Here is a 20,037-nt window from a genome sequence, read left to right on the forward strand (position 1 = left end):
GGAGGATTGGACAAGATGACTTTTCAGGGTTTCTTCCAGCCCAAACTATTTTATGATCCTATAATTTTATCTAGTGGCAGCCACTAGAAAGAATCCAAGCTCTAAACTTTGAGGCTAGTCCCTAAAATTTGTACCATGCCATCTCAATGATACCTTGGGTTGCTTTTGTATCCCCATCTGCACACCCCCCACTCCTATAGGTGCAATCTCTGCTCCAGGGAGCAAGGACATTGAGGGTTGATCTTGGAGCTAACCTCTCCAGCAGCCCCCACATGCTCTCACAACTAAGATTCTGCAAGTCTGGGAGTGGGTGAATAATTTAACATCAGCACTTAGTCTTTATGGCTGATTTTAATGGGGGGTAATAGCACTGCTAATAACAAAATCCATTGAAGACACCCTCTGCAAGTCCATAACATTAGCCTAATGGCAAAAAGTAATTGGCATGCAGTTGAAGCTGTCCTTTTGTGTTAACCCTGTGGATTTCTAGGCAGACATCTTCCTTGAAGCAGTGCCTTGGCAGTGCATGTAGGGTAAAATACAGATGTGTTTTATGCTAAGCAAATGCAAATCTGGATTGAAAGAGGATGCACCACTACCAATTCACATTGTTGGCTTGTGGTTACACCAGACAGATGAGAGACAGTGACAGTGCTGAAAGCACTGAGCAATTAGTGTGTGGTGTAACCTTCCTGGGCTTATGCACCCACCACTTCCATTGAACTGTCACTAGCTGGGAACAGCAGGATTTTTAAGATTCAAACCTGGGCACCTCTAATCAGACACTTTCAAACCAGATGCCAAAAACCTCTTAATCTGTCAGGAACATAAGGAAAAACTTTCTTGTGAGGGAGACAGAGCACTGGAACCAGCTGCCCGGAGAGGTGATGGAGTTTCCTTCTCTGGAGAGATTCAAAACATGCAATGGATTAGAGGGCTACTTTTTCCCAGCCAAGAGGAACCAGCAGCCCATAGTGCCAGAGATTTACAGTCTTCTCAGCAGGACCAAAGAGCCTGAGCTATGAGCAGCTACTTTAAGAGTATCGTTACCTGAGATGTTACTCCCCTTGGACAGGACAGTTTTCAGGACTGTGAGTTTGTCAAGGGGAAGATAACTCCGTACCTGCTACAGGGGTACAGAGACAGAACATCCCTACAGCTGTGCATTTTACCCAGGGGATGTGGCTTCACCCATCACCCTTCCTCCTTTTGTGGTGTCCTTGCAACTCTCCAGCCTGATGAGTGATCTCAAGGCTGCTAGCACTGGAGTCAGAGCACTCCAAGGCATGCTGTTCTACTTCATCCTGGTGAGACCTCACCTGCAGTGCTGGGCCCTGCTCTGGAGTTTCCAGCACAGGAGAGACTTGGACTTGTGTCAGGGCCAGAGGAAGCAAGAAAAATGATGAGAGGGCTGGAAGCCCTCTGCTGTGAGGCTAAGCCAAGGGAGTTGGGATTGTTCAGCCTGGAGAAGAGAAGGTTCTGGAAAGATGTTATTGTTGCCTTCCAGTACTTACAGGGGACCTATAAGGAACATGGGACAATCTTCTCAGCAGGGCCTGTTGTGACAGGTGATGATTTTAAACTAAAAGAGGGAGATGTAGATTAGATACAAGGAAGAAACTTTTTACAGTGAGGGTCATGAGACATTGGCAGAGGTTTCCCAGAGAGGTGGTAGATGCCCCATCCCTGGACCCATTCTAGGTCGGGTTGGACTGGGCTCAGAGCAACCTGATCTATTTGAAGATGCCCCTCCTGGACTAGATGACCTTTAAAGATCCCTTCCAAGCCAAACCATTCTATGTCTCTATGAGTGCTGTTTTCTAGCTCGTGCAGTCACAGAGTTATGTTGTTGACTTTCCACTCAAAGTAGTTGCTCCTGTAACACCTCTGGGGACTGTCCTCACCTTCCCAGGCTGTCCTTGTGTTAACCCTGTCCCTCTGTGTCCCCCTTTGCTCAGGTGCACGAGGAAGGAGCGGTGCGAGCGCTCCAGCGAGCCTCGGCGATTCGCCTCGGAGATGAAGCAGTGTGTCCGGCTGACCGTGCATCCCAACAACATCTCTGTCTCCCAGTACAACGTATTGGTGAGGAATGTTAATCCTTGCCCCCACCCCCCAGGTTTAACCTGCCCATGCAGTCTGACAGACCCAGGTATGTGCAACCTGGACTCAGCATGAGTGGAAAGGCCTGGCACCTTCATGCGAGAGGTTCTCCAGACTCCATTAACTTCCCCAGCATTTTTCACGGCACAAGGAAAGATTTGTCATGGGAGAATAGTTTGGCCTTGGTTATTTCCCATCTAGAAGTGTGGAAAGAGGCTTCCCTGTTTGCTGTGGGTAGCTGAGATCAGGTCTGAAGGGATTCTGTGCTCTGCAATGTTGTGTGCACCCAGTGTAGTTGTTCACATCCCTGGGAGAAGAATTTAGTTATGTCTGGGCATGGACTTTAGGCAAGGAACATTATCATTATTAGGAATTACCTTCTAGAATAAGGGCAAGTGAGGGATACCATGAGTTATTTCAGTAAATTTCAAGTTCCCATTACCTTGGGTGGAAATGTCTCCTTCTTAGGCGACCAAGAACTCTATTTTGCTTCAGCTCCTGTGCTAAGTATGCAGAACAGAGAGTTACAAGATGCTACACAGAGGCAACTAAGGCTGCTGAGGTTCCTGCTAGCTCTTGTGACCTTCTTTAGTACAAAGTTTAACCTTTATGGTCTTGAGCTAGCCAAGTCAACAGCCAATGAATCCACACAGTGAATGCTGGCAGAGCAGTAGATGATCTGGATCGTTTTCTGGGTTTGAGGCAAGAAATCTCTGTTGAAGATCTAACCAGCTTGTGGTTTCTCTCCTGGCTCATGACAGCAGTACCTTATGTGGTGAGATCCCAACAAGCTCTGAGAAGGTGGCAGAAACCCATTTCATTCAGGTTACCAGGGACATATTAGTTAAGACTGGAATTAAGTTGGTAACTCAGGCCCTAATAGCTCCATCTCTGGATGTGTTGGTTACTGACCCTGCACACTGAATTGTCTGAATAGGTGCAGCTGCCAGACATCTTGCAGGTGTCAGGTTTTGGAGTGCTAAAATCTTTTCAGTGATAATGAAGTCAGCCTTTCAAAGCCTGAATGTCCAATCATTGCTGCTTTGTTTCAGCCTCTTAACTTTGCTGTGACTTTACTTTCCTAGGCTTCAAACAAAGCTGATCTGAGACATCTTAAGTCCTTTGTTCTTCTGGGAGTTCAAGGCTTTTTTTCTAATTCTTTCAGTAGCCACTGAATTCTTTCATGTTGGAATGAATCCTGGGGGACCAGCTGGCTCAGGGTGATTGAAAACGATAACAGAATAAAAGACCTTTACCTCTAGGTTACTCCCAGGGCAAGTCAACCCAGAGCTGCTGGGATTAGAAGTTGCCATCATCTGGTTGTTGCCCAATAACCTGCATGAACATAGGAGTCTTGGCTCAGTTCTAGATAGACTGGTCACCCAGCTCATCCACAGTCACCACAGATAGTCTCTTGGCAAACCAGGAGAGGAGCACCAATGTACAAATGACTGATGGTATCTCTACTGAGTCTCACTTCAGTTGTAGAAGAGTCAAAGGCCATGTCTTGCTCACAGAGGCAGAGAAGGTATCTATGTAGCCAGCTTTTGAGCACTAAAAGAGACTTGGGAATTTGTATGAGTCTGTTTCAGTCCAGGACTGCTGCTCTGAGATCTCTGAGAGACTTGCTGGGGGAAGACTTTGCTCCTTCCTCATTGCAACAGCTCCAGAGCAAGTGTGTGAGGACATCTTGTCTTTTTAGAGCGTACACCAGCTTACGACATTTGTGACCAAGCACTACTGGTCTATCCACTGGTGTCATCATCTGCATGGCACACCTTCATTCTGCATCATCCATGCTCAGAAAGAGATTTGTTAATCAGAAAGCTTTCCTCTTCTCCATTGCTAACAGATTTCTAATGAACTAGGAGAATGGACTTAGCCTGAATGCTAAATCCATCCAAATATTCAAAGCTTGTTCCTACTCCTCTTACTCCAAGACAAAAAAATAAATTAAAAAAATCACCTTCCCCACTGCCATTCCCATTGTGCAAAAATGAACATACTCTCACAAAGGCTTTATGTCAGCCAGGGCTAAGGCCTGTCTGCTCAGCCTTTCTCCCTGGTGGCATCTAGTGTGAAGAAATAGCTCCAAGCTTGCTCAAAGTGAGGAAAACACAGTGTGGGAGAGCAGGAAGCATTATGTCATGTTATCCTCTCCTGCTTTGTCACCTGAACTGACCTCCTCTGTTCTTTGTGCTGGTAGAAACATCACTTCAGCATGCATCTGTGACTCCTTTCAGTGGCTGTCACCTCAGATGGGGCCTCAGCTAGCTCATGGAGGAGGCAAGCATGGAGAGCATCTGTGCCTGTGTCAAGTGATCTGCTCTAGTGTTTGGTCACAAAAACGCTAAATTTGTAGTAACTGCTAGGTCATCAGCAGATGCTAGAAGTACACTGGGATGCCTCTCTGTGCTCAGACATGACCTGGTGGGTTGGGCAGGACCCTCAGTGATGGAGAGCCATGATGGAGGACCTTAACTGATCTGGGAAGATAGCGGCATGAAGGTCCTTCTGTAGACAACAAACATGGTGGAAACCAGCCATGGCATTCCTTTTTTCATGGCCACAGGCAATGGCATAGCAATGCCAACAGGTGCTGTGAACTCTACAAACGTGAGCAATTCCTCCTTCACAGCTTTTTTTATGTATGGAGCCCCAATATAGCAGGTCCCCAGAGCCAACTGCTTCTTTGGTGGGATGGGCAGGAGAGGTTTGCTTGTGCCTCTAGAGAGAGCGGTTGTTTTGTGGTGGACTGAAGGCTGTAACTAGACTCTCCTTACACAGGAACTTGGTGACAGAGTGCTCCCCCATCTGCTGATGCTAGGAGAGCAGCCCGTAGAGAGTTAGACTGGAGCGCTACAGTTTCTCTGTAGTCTGCAGAGTGCCTCTTGTGAGTAGTGGTCACCTTCCTCAGAAACCGCGTGCCTTGGGGGCCTCCAAAGCCCTGGTCTTCATGGCTGGCTCCAAAGACTCCCTACCTAACCTTACACTTGCATGACAGATAGTGAGCACTCCCACCCCTCCACTGACCCAGCCAGCACTGGGATACAGTGCAGTTGTCCCTGCATAGCCACGTACCACTTGTGTTGGCATCAGCATCTCATCTCCTTCCCCCTCCGCACACACATCCCTCTCCTGAATCGCTGCTTTCTGTTGAAGGAGGATGCTCTCTCTAGCAAGAGGTTCTTTGTCCAACCTCTCCAGTGTAATTCTCTCCTGCTGACCCAGCTCTGTTGTTTGGCTTAGTATTTTCTCTTTTCTGTTTTTTTTTTTTTTTTTATCTTTTCTCTCTCTTCTTCCCTCCCTCCCTCCCTCCCTCCCTCCATCTTTGCTTGCAGCTTGTCTTGGAGACCTACAACGTTCCTGAGCTGTCGGCAGGAGTCAATTGCACTTTTGAAGACCTTTCAGAGATGGATGGCTTGGTGGTGGGCAGTCAGATCCAATGCATCTCACCAGCTGCCAAAGAGGTGCCCCAGATCATCACAGAGAATGGTGGGTATCCCACAACTCCTCCATCTGCACTTCTGTTCCCTCCCTTCCTCACCCCACACCTTTGTGTCCTGCTGTCTTTCAAAGTTTGACTCACAGGAGAGTGAGGACATGATACGCAGAGCATGGTGGGACACTGCTTGCTAGTGGAGCTGCACAGCAGCACATCAGAGTATGAGTGGTCTGAATGTGTGTGTTTCTGTGCACATGTGTGCAAGTGTTGAGCTGCCAGACCAGCACCTGCACTGAGGTGCTTCTCTGTGTAAGACTCTATGTTTCCAGACTGCCACCGAGTGGTAGTTGCATGTATCTTGCAAAGACAAGAGATGGATGTGGGATGTTCGCTCACCTTTTGCCCAGGCTGGTGGTATACAACCCAGGGAATGAGGTTGTGTGTTCTCTCAACATACTCCATCCTTGCAGCAGCTACAAAGTCCTGCAGACCTAAACATTCCCATCTATCATTTCATCCTGCTTCTCCCACAGTTAGATGTCTATGCTCAGTTCCTTGTCTCTAACCTCAGGCTTTATTACCCTTAGTTCCTCCAGGTTTGCTACTGGCTCCCCCTCCAAAAGTTGTCCAGCACAGAAAATAACCTTGTCTCCAAGGGTGGTCCTCCCCACCATAACTCCCTGCCCTTGTTTGTTTTCCTTTGTAAACAACTTTTCTAGGTACTCCCAAGAGCACCTGCAGTTCTTTGTGGACTTACTAAAATCCCCTCAACCCTGGAAGCAAAATATGTTTGGTGAAGTGTGTGCATCTGTCTGTGTGTCTACCTGTAGATGTGTGAGTGTGCACACGGGCACATACTGCAATGAGTTGTCAGGTTTGCTTTGGCCTGATTGATTAATGAATCTCTCAGGTGAGGAGGAAAATAATAGAGGTGAAAGGGCCAGCCAGGTTCAGGTCTTGAATTAAACATGGGTCCCTTCCCCACCAAATTACTACAATTACTGCACCAGCTCATTACCCATAGCTGATGGGCTCTGAATAGGGCCTTTGGCATTGTGGGAAGAATCATAGAATTATTTTGGTTGGGAAAGACCTTTAAGATCATTCAGACCAACCACTAAGATGTGGCAGCTGACTGCCCAACATGGGAGCAGTGGGAAAGGGAATAAGGAGATGCTGTGTGGGAGCTGAGGGGCAGGCTTTGCTGCAGATGAGTCTACTGTGGAAATGGATGGCTCCTGCTGGAAGTGCAGTGACTTGTGGATGTGTCTTGCACTAAGGTGGGTTCTTTGAAGCCAAAGGCAGGGGTGAATGGAACTTGGGGTGAATGGAGTGAGTGAACCTGGAGGAACTGTTTACTTGGGTATCTTACTGTTCATCAGCATTTCCCAGGCTGCAGATAGGGAGTCCCTACCTTATCCTCACTGTTATGTTATCCATCTTCCTTGCTCATTCCTTCATCCTGCTTTCTCAAGTTATAACCTCTCTTTGGGGGCAGCATCTGGAGGTGTCCTTTTTTTCAGGCATGATTATCTTGCATATTAGGCCCTCTTCAGAGATGTTAAATAATAAGGGTGAGAAGAAAGTAGATCTTTCTTTATCTTCTCAGGAAAGCAGGTGTGTTTATTCTTCAGACAGGTTATACACATGCCACCATTATCTGGGCTCCACAATCAAATCTTTAACAGGCCCCTTCCTTTTGGGGGCATCAAATGAACCAGCAGCTAGGAAGAATTTGAAGGACCATGCTCCATTTTAATGACTTCCTAATTCCAGACATGTGCATCCATCCTTTGAGCTTAACTTTCCTACTTGATGACTTCAGTCACCATATTTTTTAATCTAGTGAGGTATTGTCCAGGCTTGTTGTCATCATCCAGTCCAGACTGATCCTAGGTGTGAAATTTCCTAGTGGTAAGGACATGCTCCATCACCTCAGGACCGTAAGGGTGGGAGATGTACCCATTGGAGACCTGGTCCCTAGGAGGATTTTATTACACTTGCCGCATCTATTGAGGATGGATTAGCCAAGGTACTTGAGACAGCCCCAGGTTCAGACTGGCAGGGCCAACAAGCATTAACTAGGCTAAAAAACCAGGCGTACATTAATGTGTCTATTTTTTTCCCCAGGAGACCATCACATTGTTCAGCTTCAGCTCAAGTCCAAGGAAACAGGCATGACCTTTGCCAGCACCAGCTTCGTCTTCTACAACTGCAGCGTCCACAACTCGTATGTTCATTTCTTTTGATACCTGCTTTCCATTCCACCCTGGCCTGAATCCACCACAGAACTCGCTGCTGACTGGGGCACCTGTCCCTCAGGAAGGTGGTTAGGCATGGAGGTGACCGGGGGTCAGGGTCACTTGTGTCATAGTGCAGTGGTGTCCCTCCAGAGAAGACCAAGAGTAGCATAGTGACTATTTGTTCTGGGGATGAGCCTCCTTTGCAGGAAGGCATTGAGTTGAGTGGTACATCCTCAGGCAGAGGAGCATCACATTAGTGGGGGTTCACGAAACAATTACGTCAAAAGTAAGTCATGACCCCAGCAAATTCTCCCCCTATCTTCCTGTTAAGCAGTGTTCCATGGATGGCTGAATCCTGCCTATCCATTCACACTTTCAACCCTCATCCATGCTGTTGGTTCCACCAGTAGGAGCCTGTTCCAGGTGATTAGTATGGGCTTAGACTCTGAGATCTGGAAAGGCAGGAGTTTCTGGTTCCTGCATGATATAAACTGATCAGGAAACACACAGCTGATTCCCTCAAGACCATCTTTTCCATCCTGCAAGCTCCTTTACTGCCCTGCACCCCATCCTTCTAGGGATTAGCTGGCACACAGGTTTTCTCAAGTGCTGCCCCACCAGAGCAAGTCTGCACCTTCCCTGCAGAAAGATGCTCTTCCAGCAGGATGATACATCCCTGAACATGGCTGAGCAGCTCTTTCCCAACCACTGAGCCATCAGAAGTGCCAAAAGCAGATAATTACTGCAGCTCAGCAATTCACAAGAAAAGGCAAATCCTATTTCTGTGTTCCTGCTGCTTTGACAAACAGTATCAGAAAGCAAGTGTTGGAGGGGATTGGGGGTGGGGGGAGAGCAGGAGAGATGGTGGTGTTAAATATTTATGGCATGTTTTGGTTTCTTACTTGACAAACTATAATACACCATCCATTTTTAATTTGATGTATCAGAGCAAGCACTTGTTACCAATCTGAAGAATAGCTCACTGCACCAGAGCTGAAAATGGATTGGAGCTGGGCAGGATTTCACAGAGACAAGGGCACAGGGTGGGTGTGCTCAGCCTGTTGGGCTCAGCCAAGCTCTACTAGAGGTAATATTTTTCACTCCTGCCCATTAAAAAACCCAGTGGCACATAAGGACCAGGAAAATTTTCTACCTTCAAATCCCCTCCAGGTCATTCAGAACTTACAGCTGCATGAAGATTGCCAGCAGCAGTGTGAGTGACCAGGAGGTGCTACCATACAGGGTTTGTTGTGTGTAGAGAGCTTGTTATGGATCAGTTTGGCTGTTGGTGAGAAGACATCATAATAAATTTTTAAAAAACCCAAGTGGGATGTAGGTTTAAGTCAGTTCTGTAACACAGCCAGGAGAAGTGTTTGCAGCCCTTACTCCACACGGTCTATGGGGCATAGGGGAGCAAACCCTTGTAAGATGGATGGAATAGCTCTTTCTTACACTCTGAGCAGATGACATCATAAATATCCCTCTGCTTCCCAAGCAGCTGCTACAATAGTCTTCTCTTCTACACTGAGATAAGGAAAAGAAGAACACAGTTATTTGCAGGAGCCATCTAGCTCTGGCCAGAGCTCACACTAAGAAGCCTGTGAGACACAGTGGAGTGAAAATTCCCTACCTCATCCCTGGCTCTCTGATTTTGGTGTTTCCCAATTTGTGCCTCTGTATCATATGTGAGAGTAAGAGAATTGGCCAGATGGCACTGCTGGTGCACAGGGGCTGCTCTCCATGGGTGTCACCTCTCCCACTAGCGCTTCCCTTGACCACCTTGTCTTAATGCTTTTGCAGCTCCCAGGGCAGTTCTTTGTGGAGGTAGCAATACTATAGCAGTTTCCACCCATCTCCTGAGCTTTTATTTTTTTGTTACACTCAGGCTTTTGTTAAGGGCAAAAAGGGAAATGCCTCTTATCTATAGATCTGAGAACTTCTTGATAGTCTGATTAAAAGTTCTAATAGGACAACTAAAATACAGCAAACAATTATTATTACTCTAGATACAATGGTGTGAATGCAATGTAAGTTATTTAGTTAATCTCAGAGACTTGTGATCACAGTGACAACCAGTTCAGGACATGGCAAGTCCAGCACTGTCCTGCAACCTTATGGTGTCAGGTCAGTTCAAAGCTTCTGGCTGTCTGCTAGTGATGGCAAAAGCAATGTTTGCTGAGCTCTGTTTCCCTTTGAGAAACACTATCAGCCTCAAAGTCTGTCCTGTTGGTTGATAGGAGCCAGCTGGCCAAGTGACTACTCTTTCTCTCTATTTCCAGGTGCCTGTCATGCGTGGAGAGCCCTTACCGGTGTCACTGGTGCAAGTACCGCCATGTCTGCACTCATGACCCCAGCTCCTGCTCCTTCCAGGAGGGACGAGTCAAGCTGCCTGAGGTAGGCAGGGCCACAAGGCATGTGTTTCCTATGTGGGCTGCTCAGGGTCGATATGACGTCTTGACCTTGGTCAAACCAACAGTTCCAGAGTCCTTCTCTACCTCTAGTTCCACTCCATCCCTTTTCTGATTACCCTCCAAGAGACCCTCACCTATTCCTTTACAGATAGTTCCTCTCCTCTCTGCTCTATCAGATGCCCAGGGAGCTGTTCTCTTTCTCCTATACACTACAGGGAGTGTGCTACCTCAGAAAGTCATTGTGAGCTCCCAAGGGACTGGGAGGGGTGGGAAACGTTCAGCATGTGTCTCCTCCAGGAGGAAAAGAGGTTGCCCCTGAACAGCTGCCCCATGCTGCTGAGATCTGAGGAGGATTTAGGACTATGGTCACAGCATCAGTAGATTTCAGACAAGCTTTGAACACCTCCGTGGCTTCTTGGATCTGGTGCCTAATGGCCAGTCCATCAAACTGCCTCCAGCCAAGGCTGTGGAATATCTCATTGCCGGTTGCTGAGCTGAACTGGACCTTGGGGCTTAATGCAGAGCTGGCTGCTGGGCTGAAAATGCTGTCTGGTTCGTAACAAGCACTTGCAGACAAGTAGAGCTTAGGAGAATACAGATAGGAAGCCACTTAATTACTTCCTGGTGAGAAATGACCTGAAAGCATCCTGACCTGTCTGGTAAATGACCTGAGATGCTTTGTTGTCTTCCTGGTCTCTTGAGACCAGTACCCATTATGAGATCTGATATCTGCTGAACCACCAGGCACAGAGGCAGCTGCTGAAGGTTCTGGTAATGTGTGTTGCATTCAGAGGATGAAATCCCCACTGCTGCCTGTGCTGCCTTCTGGGTCTGGTATCTCTAACGTGTTCCCCAACCCATGCCTCAGGCAAGCCAGTTTGCTGGACCAAATGATACACAGGTAGTGTCTTCACACTTCTGTGGCATCTCCCATTTCCTCCCACCTCTTCCTTATGTGCTGTTTGAGATGTCACTTACATGCTGGTTGAGGTGTTCTGGAGCAGACATCCTGAACTGCTGTGGCATTAGGATAAACCATAAATATTCATGAGCAGGGAGGTTGCCAGTTCATCTACCAGGATTCAGAAATTGCTGTAAACCTGCTGGAAAACTTGCTGAGGCGCTGGAAGGCTTAGCATCCTCTGCTTGGTGATGAAGCAGTGAAGGAAGGCAGCCCTTCTGGTGGATTATACCAACCAGACAGGCTCTGTTCCCTCACATGTAGCCGTGGAAGAGTTTGTCTTGCCCTGCCGAGCACAAGTCTCTGTGCCCTCGAACTGGCAGGACCTCAATCCCTTGCTCAGGTGGCATTTCCTGGAACACTTCATCTCAGCGTCCTGCTGTGCAACGCCACCACCATTTATCACCTCTGCAGACTCCCTCTGTTGTCTCTCATGTACAAAGTACAGGATTCAGCTTCCCAGTTCCCAGCTCTTCTCTTCTCCAATCCTCTGCCCAAAGTGAAGTGCCTCCATCTCTCAGTGCATCTCCTCCTCCCTCAACCCCTAGCAATCCCTGGTGCTTCTGACACTTGTTCCCATCAGAAATGAGATAAGGAGAAGCTCTGTGCCATCCTAGATCCTTAGGGAATGGACTGGGGATGCTACTGACCCTGGTCTTTATGCCCTCCACAGTCTTGATCTGCAGAATTGGGGAGGAGGCAGTGGACTCATTGTCCTCTACAGATCTACCTATTTTATCATACCTTTTCCATTGCTGCTTTATCTGCTCTCACTAGTTTTGTTTCTGAAGGGTATTGTCTTCAGACTAGGAGACAGCTCCAGTCTGAGGGGCTTTGTCTGTCAGTAGAGATGGTTCTTTCTCTATTCAGTCCAAATTCTCTCTCTCTGATGTTGCAAAGTTGCTCTGAATAATTTTTGTGGCAGCACAGAGAGTCACATAGAAGACACCTGTTGATCTCCAAGGCAGTGAAGGCTTTATGAAACACATGCATGATACATTGGTCATTTCTAATGAAACCTGCAGCCCTCTTGGCTTCTGCAGCAAAAGCATCTGTGGGCACAAACATTCTTCCCATGGGAGACAACATTTGGCAGTCAGCTGCTCAACTCAGGAGCTGTTTTTGCTGCCTGCTGTGCAGAAGAAACATTTCTCAGCACTGGAATGACTGGATAGTATCTGCAAGAGTAATGGCCTTGCAAAACCCCAGAATTCCAGAGATAGCTTTCTACTTGGCAGTGAAAGAAATGTCCTGTAGTTTCTGCATCATTCTCATTGCTATCTGTGTGTTTTTGGCTCTCAAGGACACTGGGGCTGGGGGAGGATTACATCAGAAGTGCATTCTGACAAACACAGACTGACATTCATTCTGTGGCCAGAAAGGTTTTGTCAAATGGCAGTTTGAACAAATGCTGCATGGATCTCCCACGCTTCTCTTGAGAAGCCATCTTCTCACTGACTCATCTTGCTCACTGCAATTTCCACTGTCTATTTTTTACTTTCACCATTAGTTTTTTCCTTTTCTGTCCTGTACCCATGCCCATTCGTTGAGTAGGTTCTTTGAACAATAGAAACCATTTGTTAACTCGAAGGCAAGCCTGGCTCCTCGCTCTCTATCCAGACCTCCACCCAGTTGCCAATGTCATAACATGACTTACAAGATGGAAAGGACTGAGGTCTATTTCCAGACCTCCCCATACCATCACAATATCAGGAATGCTCAAAATGTACCATCACCTTGAGTGGGCCTATTTTTGCTGGCCTTTCATCTCCGTTTGCAATGTTCTTTCTGATCCCTGCCTCTACAAGCAGTTGAACCCTCAGATCAGGAAAGGGAAGTGTGTGTTACCATTCAGGTGTGAGTACCTGCTATGTCAGTAAGTCTCAAGGATGGACTGGTGAGAAACTGTACTACCATTGTGGGATGGTTGGATCATCCGATCTGCAGTCCTTCCATGAGTCTGCTGAGCAGATTAGCATGGCCAGCTTCCAGGATCATATGGTCTGATTACACCAAGAGACTCTGCCAAGCAAACAAACATTGGTGTTACTCTGTAATATGGACCACTGCCAGAAACTCCTTCCCTCTGTAATCATCATTGCTGGCATGTCAAACCTGCTCCCTTCCCCCTCACTATGACTTTCAGCTTCTCGTGTTGATACACCCACCTCCAGGTGATCTTTTTATCACTTTGCCTCTATAACATCTTGCCATCACGTGGGAAGAGGCTTCCCACTCTCCAGATGCCCTGGGCCAATTGGATTGACTGGGTTGGTACCAATCAATCACCCTGGACCAGCTTGGAGCACTTTGAAAGGAGGCTTGTGACCTCGTGTACTTCTGACTCTATCATTTCCTTAACACATCTCATGAGTTTCTGTATTCCCCTGGGCTCAACCTGCCATTCTTTCAAGTCTTCTTCCTGTTCTCTGAGAGGATCTTGGTTTTTTTTGGTTTTGTTTTCCTTGTAGTGTGAGTTGTTGATTAGTGTAGAGTGCAGAATGAATCTGAGACTGACCCAGCAGGACAGTAGAAAGGCTTTGGCTATGACCAAAGCTGTCCATAAGGCAAGATGCTCTTTCTATCTGTGTGGTCTGTGATCTACCACCCAAGGGAGGGCTTTGAATTGTGCAGTGGATAGATAGAACTGATTGTCCTGCCTCCACAAGGCAAAACTAAACCACAGATGGAGAAAGGACAAAAAAGGAACATCCCTCTCTGTCAACAAGAAGCCATCATTTTCTTACCTGTCACTTGTCAGGTTCTTAGTGAATCAGCTCTGCCTATGATACAGCTGTATCAACCACTGTTGGAACCTTGGGAAATCCCGTTTTTGCTCCTGGTGAAGGACTCCAGCATAGTCAGAAAGCATGATTGTTTATGATTAGGTTACTGAGCTTGATTAGAAAGGGTTGATGATGTCTCTGGATGATTTGTGGCAGAAATACTTCAGCTAGGCATATAGTTTCCCTTTACAGCAGGTTTTGGAAAGCCAAGTCCACTACCTTTAAATAACACTCAGTGAATTCTTGCTTTAGAAAAGGGAGCTGATATTATTGCTATTGAGGGAAGGAGGGGAAGGAAAGGAATGAGAAAAAAAAAAGACATTTTAATACTGAAGTGGATTGGGTTTGCTATTGTTTTTCTCAAAGAAAGCTGGTGGCAATAGCAGAGAGAATTAGTCTCAAAGACAGAGGGGAGCAGGCCAAATTTCTGGGTTTTTTTCTTGACCATCTTGTCTCTGCTTTTGACATTTGCTGCTGACCATAGCTGAAGTTGTAGTGAGGTATTAATGTTGCACCACAAACCACTTCACACACTGTGAAATTAAGCCTTACTTGACAAAATACACAGATAAGATCTTGCTTAGTCATTTTCTTCTGCCATTGGGTAAGGCAGTCAAGAAGTAGTAGAAGGAAACTGAGGCACAGAGGAATAAAACAATTGCTCTGAGGGTCTCTGGTGTGATAGAAGCTGCAGAAGCAGCACCTGTCTCTCTTGATATCTGATTGCATCGTCCATCTTGTCATCAATAGCTAAAGGGTGATTGTCAGGATGACGAGCCAGACTCTTCCCAGTGGTATTCAGTGACAGGACAAGGAGCAATGGACACAAACTGGAACACAGGAGATTCCATGTAAACATAAGGAAAAAATCTTCACTTTAAGGGTAGCAGAGCACTGGAACTGCTCAAGGAGGTTGTGGAGTCTCATTCTTTGGAGAGAGATTACAAGCCTGTCTGGATGTGATCTTGTGTGATTTACTCCAGGTGATCCTCGTTTAGCAGACAGGGTGGGCTCGATGGTCTTCAGAGGTCCCTTCCAACCCCTACCATTCTGTGATTCTGTACAGACCTGCTCTGGTCCAGTGGATAGTTTCCATGACAGTGTTTCACAGATATCTGTACCAGGATGTGGAAGCTGGGGTAGCCTGCTTGAGTTGATGGGATAAGGGATTAAATATTCTTTTGTGCCTTCTTCTCTAAGATGAACACTGTTTATTCCAGGCCTTGCAAGGATTTTAGCTTTATGTGGAGGAAAGAGGAGGAGAAAAAAAACCTGGCAAAAGCCAAAAACAAGCCTAGATAACAAATCTGTTATCCACTGGGTTTAAAAGATACATAATCATTTAATTACCTTGAAGGAGGTTTTCATCTTTCCCTGCTCAGCCGACTTGGCGTGCGCCTGTGTTTTTCTTCCTCCCCCAAACAAGCTTTTTATTAAAAGGATTTTCATCTGCTGCCTAAAAGGAGCAGAGAAGAAAAGATCTCACACCAAAGTGTTTTTATGTCGAGTTGTATGTGCTAACGACAGCAAAGCCCACATGAAAGAAACAACTGCTTCAAATATTAATTTGTCAGAAGCAATAGAAAGCCATCTGAGCAGCATGCTGGAGAGCAGCTGCTGAGGAGCACCCAACCCTTCCTCATGCCTCATGCTGAACGAAGAATCATAGAATCATAGAGTGGTTTGGCTAGGAAGGGACCTTGAAAGATCATGGAATCAGAGATCATCTAGTCCAACCCCTGTGCAGGTATCTTCAACCAGAGCAGGTTGCTCAGAGCCCCAAACAACCTGACCTGCAGTGGTTCCAGGGATGGGTTATTTCCCACTTCCCTGGGCAACCTGGAACAGTGCTTCACTGCCTTCATTGCAAAAATTTTCTTCATTGTATCTAGTCTAAATATAAGATGATTGGGTTTGGGAGAAAAAAAATGTAAGGAAATTGGATTCTTAGGAATGTTTTTTTGGGCGAAGCAAGGAATCCTAGAACGCACTAAGTTGGAAGGCACCTCTGGAGGTCTAGTCCAACCCTCCCTGCAGTAAGCAGGGGCATCCCCAATTAAATCAGGTTGCTCAGAGCCCCTTCAAGCCAGACCTTCAATATCTCCAGGGATGGGGCTTCCATGCCATCAGGGGAGAAGAGAGGGAAATAAAGAAGGTAGGCAGTAGGAATGACAGCTCAGCCTGAACTGGCAGATATCAGAGGCACTTGGATAATGCCCTTAACATGCTTTAAATTTTAGTCAACCCTGAAGTGGTCAGGCAGTTGGATTAATATGAAGATATTCTTATTCTATTCTACTCTATGCCATTTCATGCCATTCCCTTGTGACAATGCCCACATATCCTCATCATGGACTTTGCCTGTAGCAAAGCTGGGGTTGTTTAGCCTGGAGAAGAGGAGGCTCAGGGGAGACCTTTCTGCTCTCTACAGCTACTTGAAAGAAGGTTGAAGACAGGTGGGGGTTGGTCTCTTCTCCTAAGCATCCAGTGACAGAACAAGAGGACACAGTCTCAAGCTGCACCAGGGGAGGTGTAGGCTGGAGGTGAGGAGAAAGTTCTTCACGGAAAGAGTAATTGGGCGGTGGAATGGGCTGCCCAGGGAGGTGGTGGAGTCACCCTCCCTGGAGGTCTTCAAAAAAAGATTGGATGTGGCACTTGGAGCCATGGTTTAGTTGTCAGGTGGTGTTAGATATTAGGTAGTAGGTTGGACTTGATGATCTCCGATGTCTTTCCAACCTGGTTGATTCTGTGATTCTGTAAACTCAGAACACCATTCCCCACCCTGTCAGTGCATCTTTATTTGGCTTAGGGAGGGATTTACCTCCAGATGTCAGCAGACAGTTGTTCAGGGCCCCCAGATGTCCTGCTTTGTCCTCTTTGCAGGGTGCAGAAAATGGACACAATGCCTACCTCATCCCAAAATTCACCCTGGTGCATGGATGGATATGATCCTTCCAACCAAAACAATTATCTGACTCTATGATTCTACAGTTCTTTGGGTGTCTGCACTGGGGAGAGGGTAGAGGACCTGCAGGGCCATCAAGTGAACACAGTCAACTCCTTGCTTCCTTGCAGCGACAAACCTTCTGGTGATGCATCTTCAGTTGTTGCTGTGGCAACTGCTCTGTTTCCCTCCCGCTCCGGTTTCCAGCCTGCTTTAACCCGGCCAGAGAGGTGGCTGCTGGAAGCATCAGCACAGAAAAGAGACAAAACCCATCTCTGCTCCAATTAATGTGTCCCTCGTTTCTCAGGGACTCTAATGACAGTTGCAGTGAGGCCAGCGACAAATCCTTCCCCACTTGTCAATTTTCCACTCACTTATCCTGGCACCTGTCTATCATTATAAAGGGAGGATGCGAGGTGTAGTTTCTATGGCAACTGCAAGCAACCTGCTGTCTTCAAATGCTGTGAGCAGGCAGAGACACCACAGGAGAGGAGATCAGGAGCAGCTCTACAGAGGCAGCTGCTGTGGGCAACAGGAGCCCCCCCATGCAGAATGGATCTGGCATGGTGATGCATGCATTTCATGGCACCTGCTTTTAAAGCAGCATGGGGGTTTGGTGTTTATTATCTATTTAGCTCTTACAAGTCTTTCAAGCACAGAATCAGAATGGTAGGGGTCAGAAGAGGGACTTCTGGAGATCATTAAGTCCAATTCCCTACCAGAGCATGTTCACCTAGAACAGGTTGCACAAGATGATGTCCAGGTGAGTAGTGAATGACCCCAGAGATGGAGGCTCCACAATCTTGACAGCATCCTGTCCAGAGGGAGTGAGGGGAGGAAGCCGTAGGTGATGGTTTGCATCCAGCCATGCTGTGGGGCTCCTGGTTTGCATTTCAGGGTGTGGCATTTCATCCCTCATCCACCATTAAAGCCCTTACTCAGAAATGGAGATGTATCATGTAGTGGGTACAACCTCTTCAGAGAGGATGCTTCAGATAATAAGAGGAAATTAAACACAGAAATTGGAGGCCAGGTAGAAAGCTTTCCCCTTGCTCTTGGAGTCCTGATAGAGCATAAAAACACTGCTCAGAGGCACCATCACGTAGTGTATGAGGCCACAGGTTTTATTTCAGCAGATGAGAGTTTTGTTCCCAGCTGGGTGCTGACTTGGGCACGTTCACCTTTCTGTGCCCCTGTTCCTCTTACACCCTCTTCCCATTTGGATAATGACTTTGTGAATAGGTGCTTGTGCAGCATGCAGTACCTGGAGCTGTGATCTTACAGTGGGGGCCCTTCGTAAGAAGTCTTTGAGCATATACAAACAAATTAGATGATTTGCTGTCATACTGACTTGCACTGAGGTGAGGAAAAACATAGAAAGTCTGGGTGTGAAGTGGCTTTTTTTTTGGGGTACCTTTTGGTATCTCTGAGCCTTTCTGCCCTACAGTCATCCAGCTCACAGGAGAAAAGGCTGGTAACTTGTTCAGCTTCCACAGAAATTTTTAGCCAGGTCTGGATCTGCAGGAAGTATGTCCTGGTGCAGGGCAATTCCATCACATCTGTTGTTGTTGACATCTCCAACAAAATCACAAAAGGAACTGAGACCTGATGAAAAAATTTCTCCCTGTGAGTGGTCCATCCTACCTTAATACATCCTTTCTTTTGTTAGAGCTTAGTTTCTCCAGCCACAATGTGAGTGACTAATGAAGGACATGTTCATGTAATTTCTAGGAACAACCCGGGGATATTTCTTGGAATGGAGATGTAACTCCATTACCACATCCCTGCTAAACATCACTCATAACAGTTGGGCTGGCCATCTTTGTCATGGAAAATTATTTATCCCACAGGACAAAGTGATCTTAAAATGCAGCAGGATAATATTCATCTGTCCCCACAGATGAATATTATCAACACCAACACAGCATCCTTGAAATAACATCAGGAAGAGCTTCTGTTGTTTTGATAGCCTAGCTCAGTGCAATGTCATTGTAATGCCTTGAATGGATACAGGGTTTCTCTGGATATCTGGACACCAGTAGAACTGCTGGGATCTCTTTGGTACCCTGCAATTTGAGAGAGGAAAGACAGTTACCTCTTCAGACTTAGTCCAGGGCAATGATTTAGTCCTGAAGTTGGAATATTTTTGGTTTTCTCCATTGTATCATCAACTTCCTTCACTGCTTTGGGACATGTTAGCTTTTGAGACCTGGCCAAGGAGAAATATTTTCAGGATGTTGAAACTGCAGATAAGAAATGAGGCTGGAATGTGTCTTCTGCCCTTCTTGGGGCATTTCTGGGACACTGAGCCCAGACTCTCCTTCACGCCATTGTCTTTGAGCAGAAGTCCATTTGCTTTGGCGTGGACATTATCTCATGCTGTCATGGATCTCAGTGAGGGAGAGGGTGACAAGAGCTATGATATTGTGGTTCCAACCTTCCCACTGTGCAAGTCAAGACTTTCTGGGGTTCTGTCCTGGTTTTTCAAAGGAGGTGGGTTTGCATCAACACACCCTTGTGTGTGCAACCTCTGTCTCCTCTACTAACTTCTGAATTTGTTGGCCCTTCTTGGCCTAGCTGGGCCAAAGTCTGGAGCTCTCAACAATAGACAGTTTCAGAGGAGAAATAGATTTTTGGTCCTGTCTTGTGAAGAAAGCACTACAGTTTTGGCTCAACCCACGTTAGACATCAGTAAGAATGTCGTAATGAGATTTCCTGTGGCTTCTGAGTGAGACTGAGGTTAGAGAAGGTGCTATAAGCATGCAAAGCCCATTTGTTGGCACAAGGGTAGAAGAAATATATCTTTGTGGAGAAGCAACAGGTTGATGTCATTGGTACCCACATGGATGAGCAGTAAGAGGTATTATGACCATGTTAAAAATCTGCAGCTTCCTTGGGCTGCTGGGGTGCCATGCATAGATGTACAGTGCTTTGATACAGATGAAAGGTCTTGTGAACTTCAAAAAGAACCACAGCATCACAGAATTGTTTTGGTTGGAAAAGACCTCAAAGGTCATTGCATTCAACCACTGACTTAACACCACCAAAGCCATTAAATCATGTCCCAAAGTGCCATGCCTACATGTTTCTTGAACACCTCCAGGGATGGTGACACCACCACTTCCCTGGGCTACCTGTTCCCATGCC

At 46.7% G+C, this 20,037-nt stretch overlaps 1 protein-coding gene across 1 annotated transcript in view; it reads left to right on the forward strand.

Annotated features, from left to right (window-relative positions):
• The window catches only part of PLXNA4 (plexin A4), a 497,373-nt gene that overhangs the window by 362,784 nt on the left and 114,552 nt on the right, over positions 1-20,037 (forward strand). The window contains exons 5-8 of the mRNA XM_054399894.1: positions 1,959-2,082; positions 5,442-5,595; positions 7,676-7,775; positions 10,068-10,182. Coding sequence (XP_054255869.1) covers positions 1,959-2,082; positions 5,442-5,595; positions 7,676-7,775; positions 10,068-10,182 — 493 coding nt within the window. The remainder of the gene's footprint in view (positions 1-1,958; positions 2,083-5,441; positions 5,596-7,675; positions 7,776-10,067; positions 10,183-20,037) is intronic.

Source organism: Indicator indicator, chromosome 3 (genome assembly GCF_027791375.1).
Source record: "Indicator indicator isolate 239-I01 chromosome 3, UM_Iind_1.1, whole genome shotgun sequence".
Classification (NCBI taxonomy): domain Eukaryota; kingdom Metazoa; phylum Chordata; class Aves; order Piciformes; family Indicatoridae; genus Indicator; species Indicator indicator.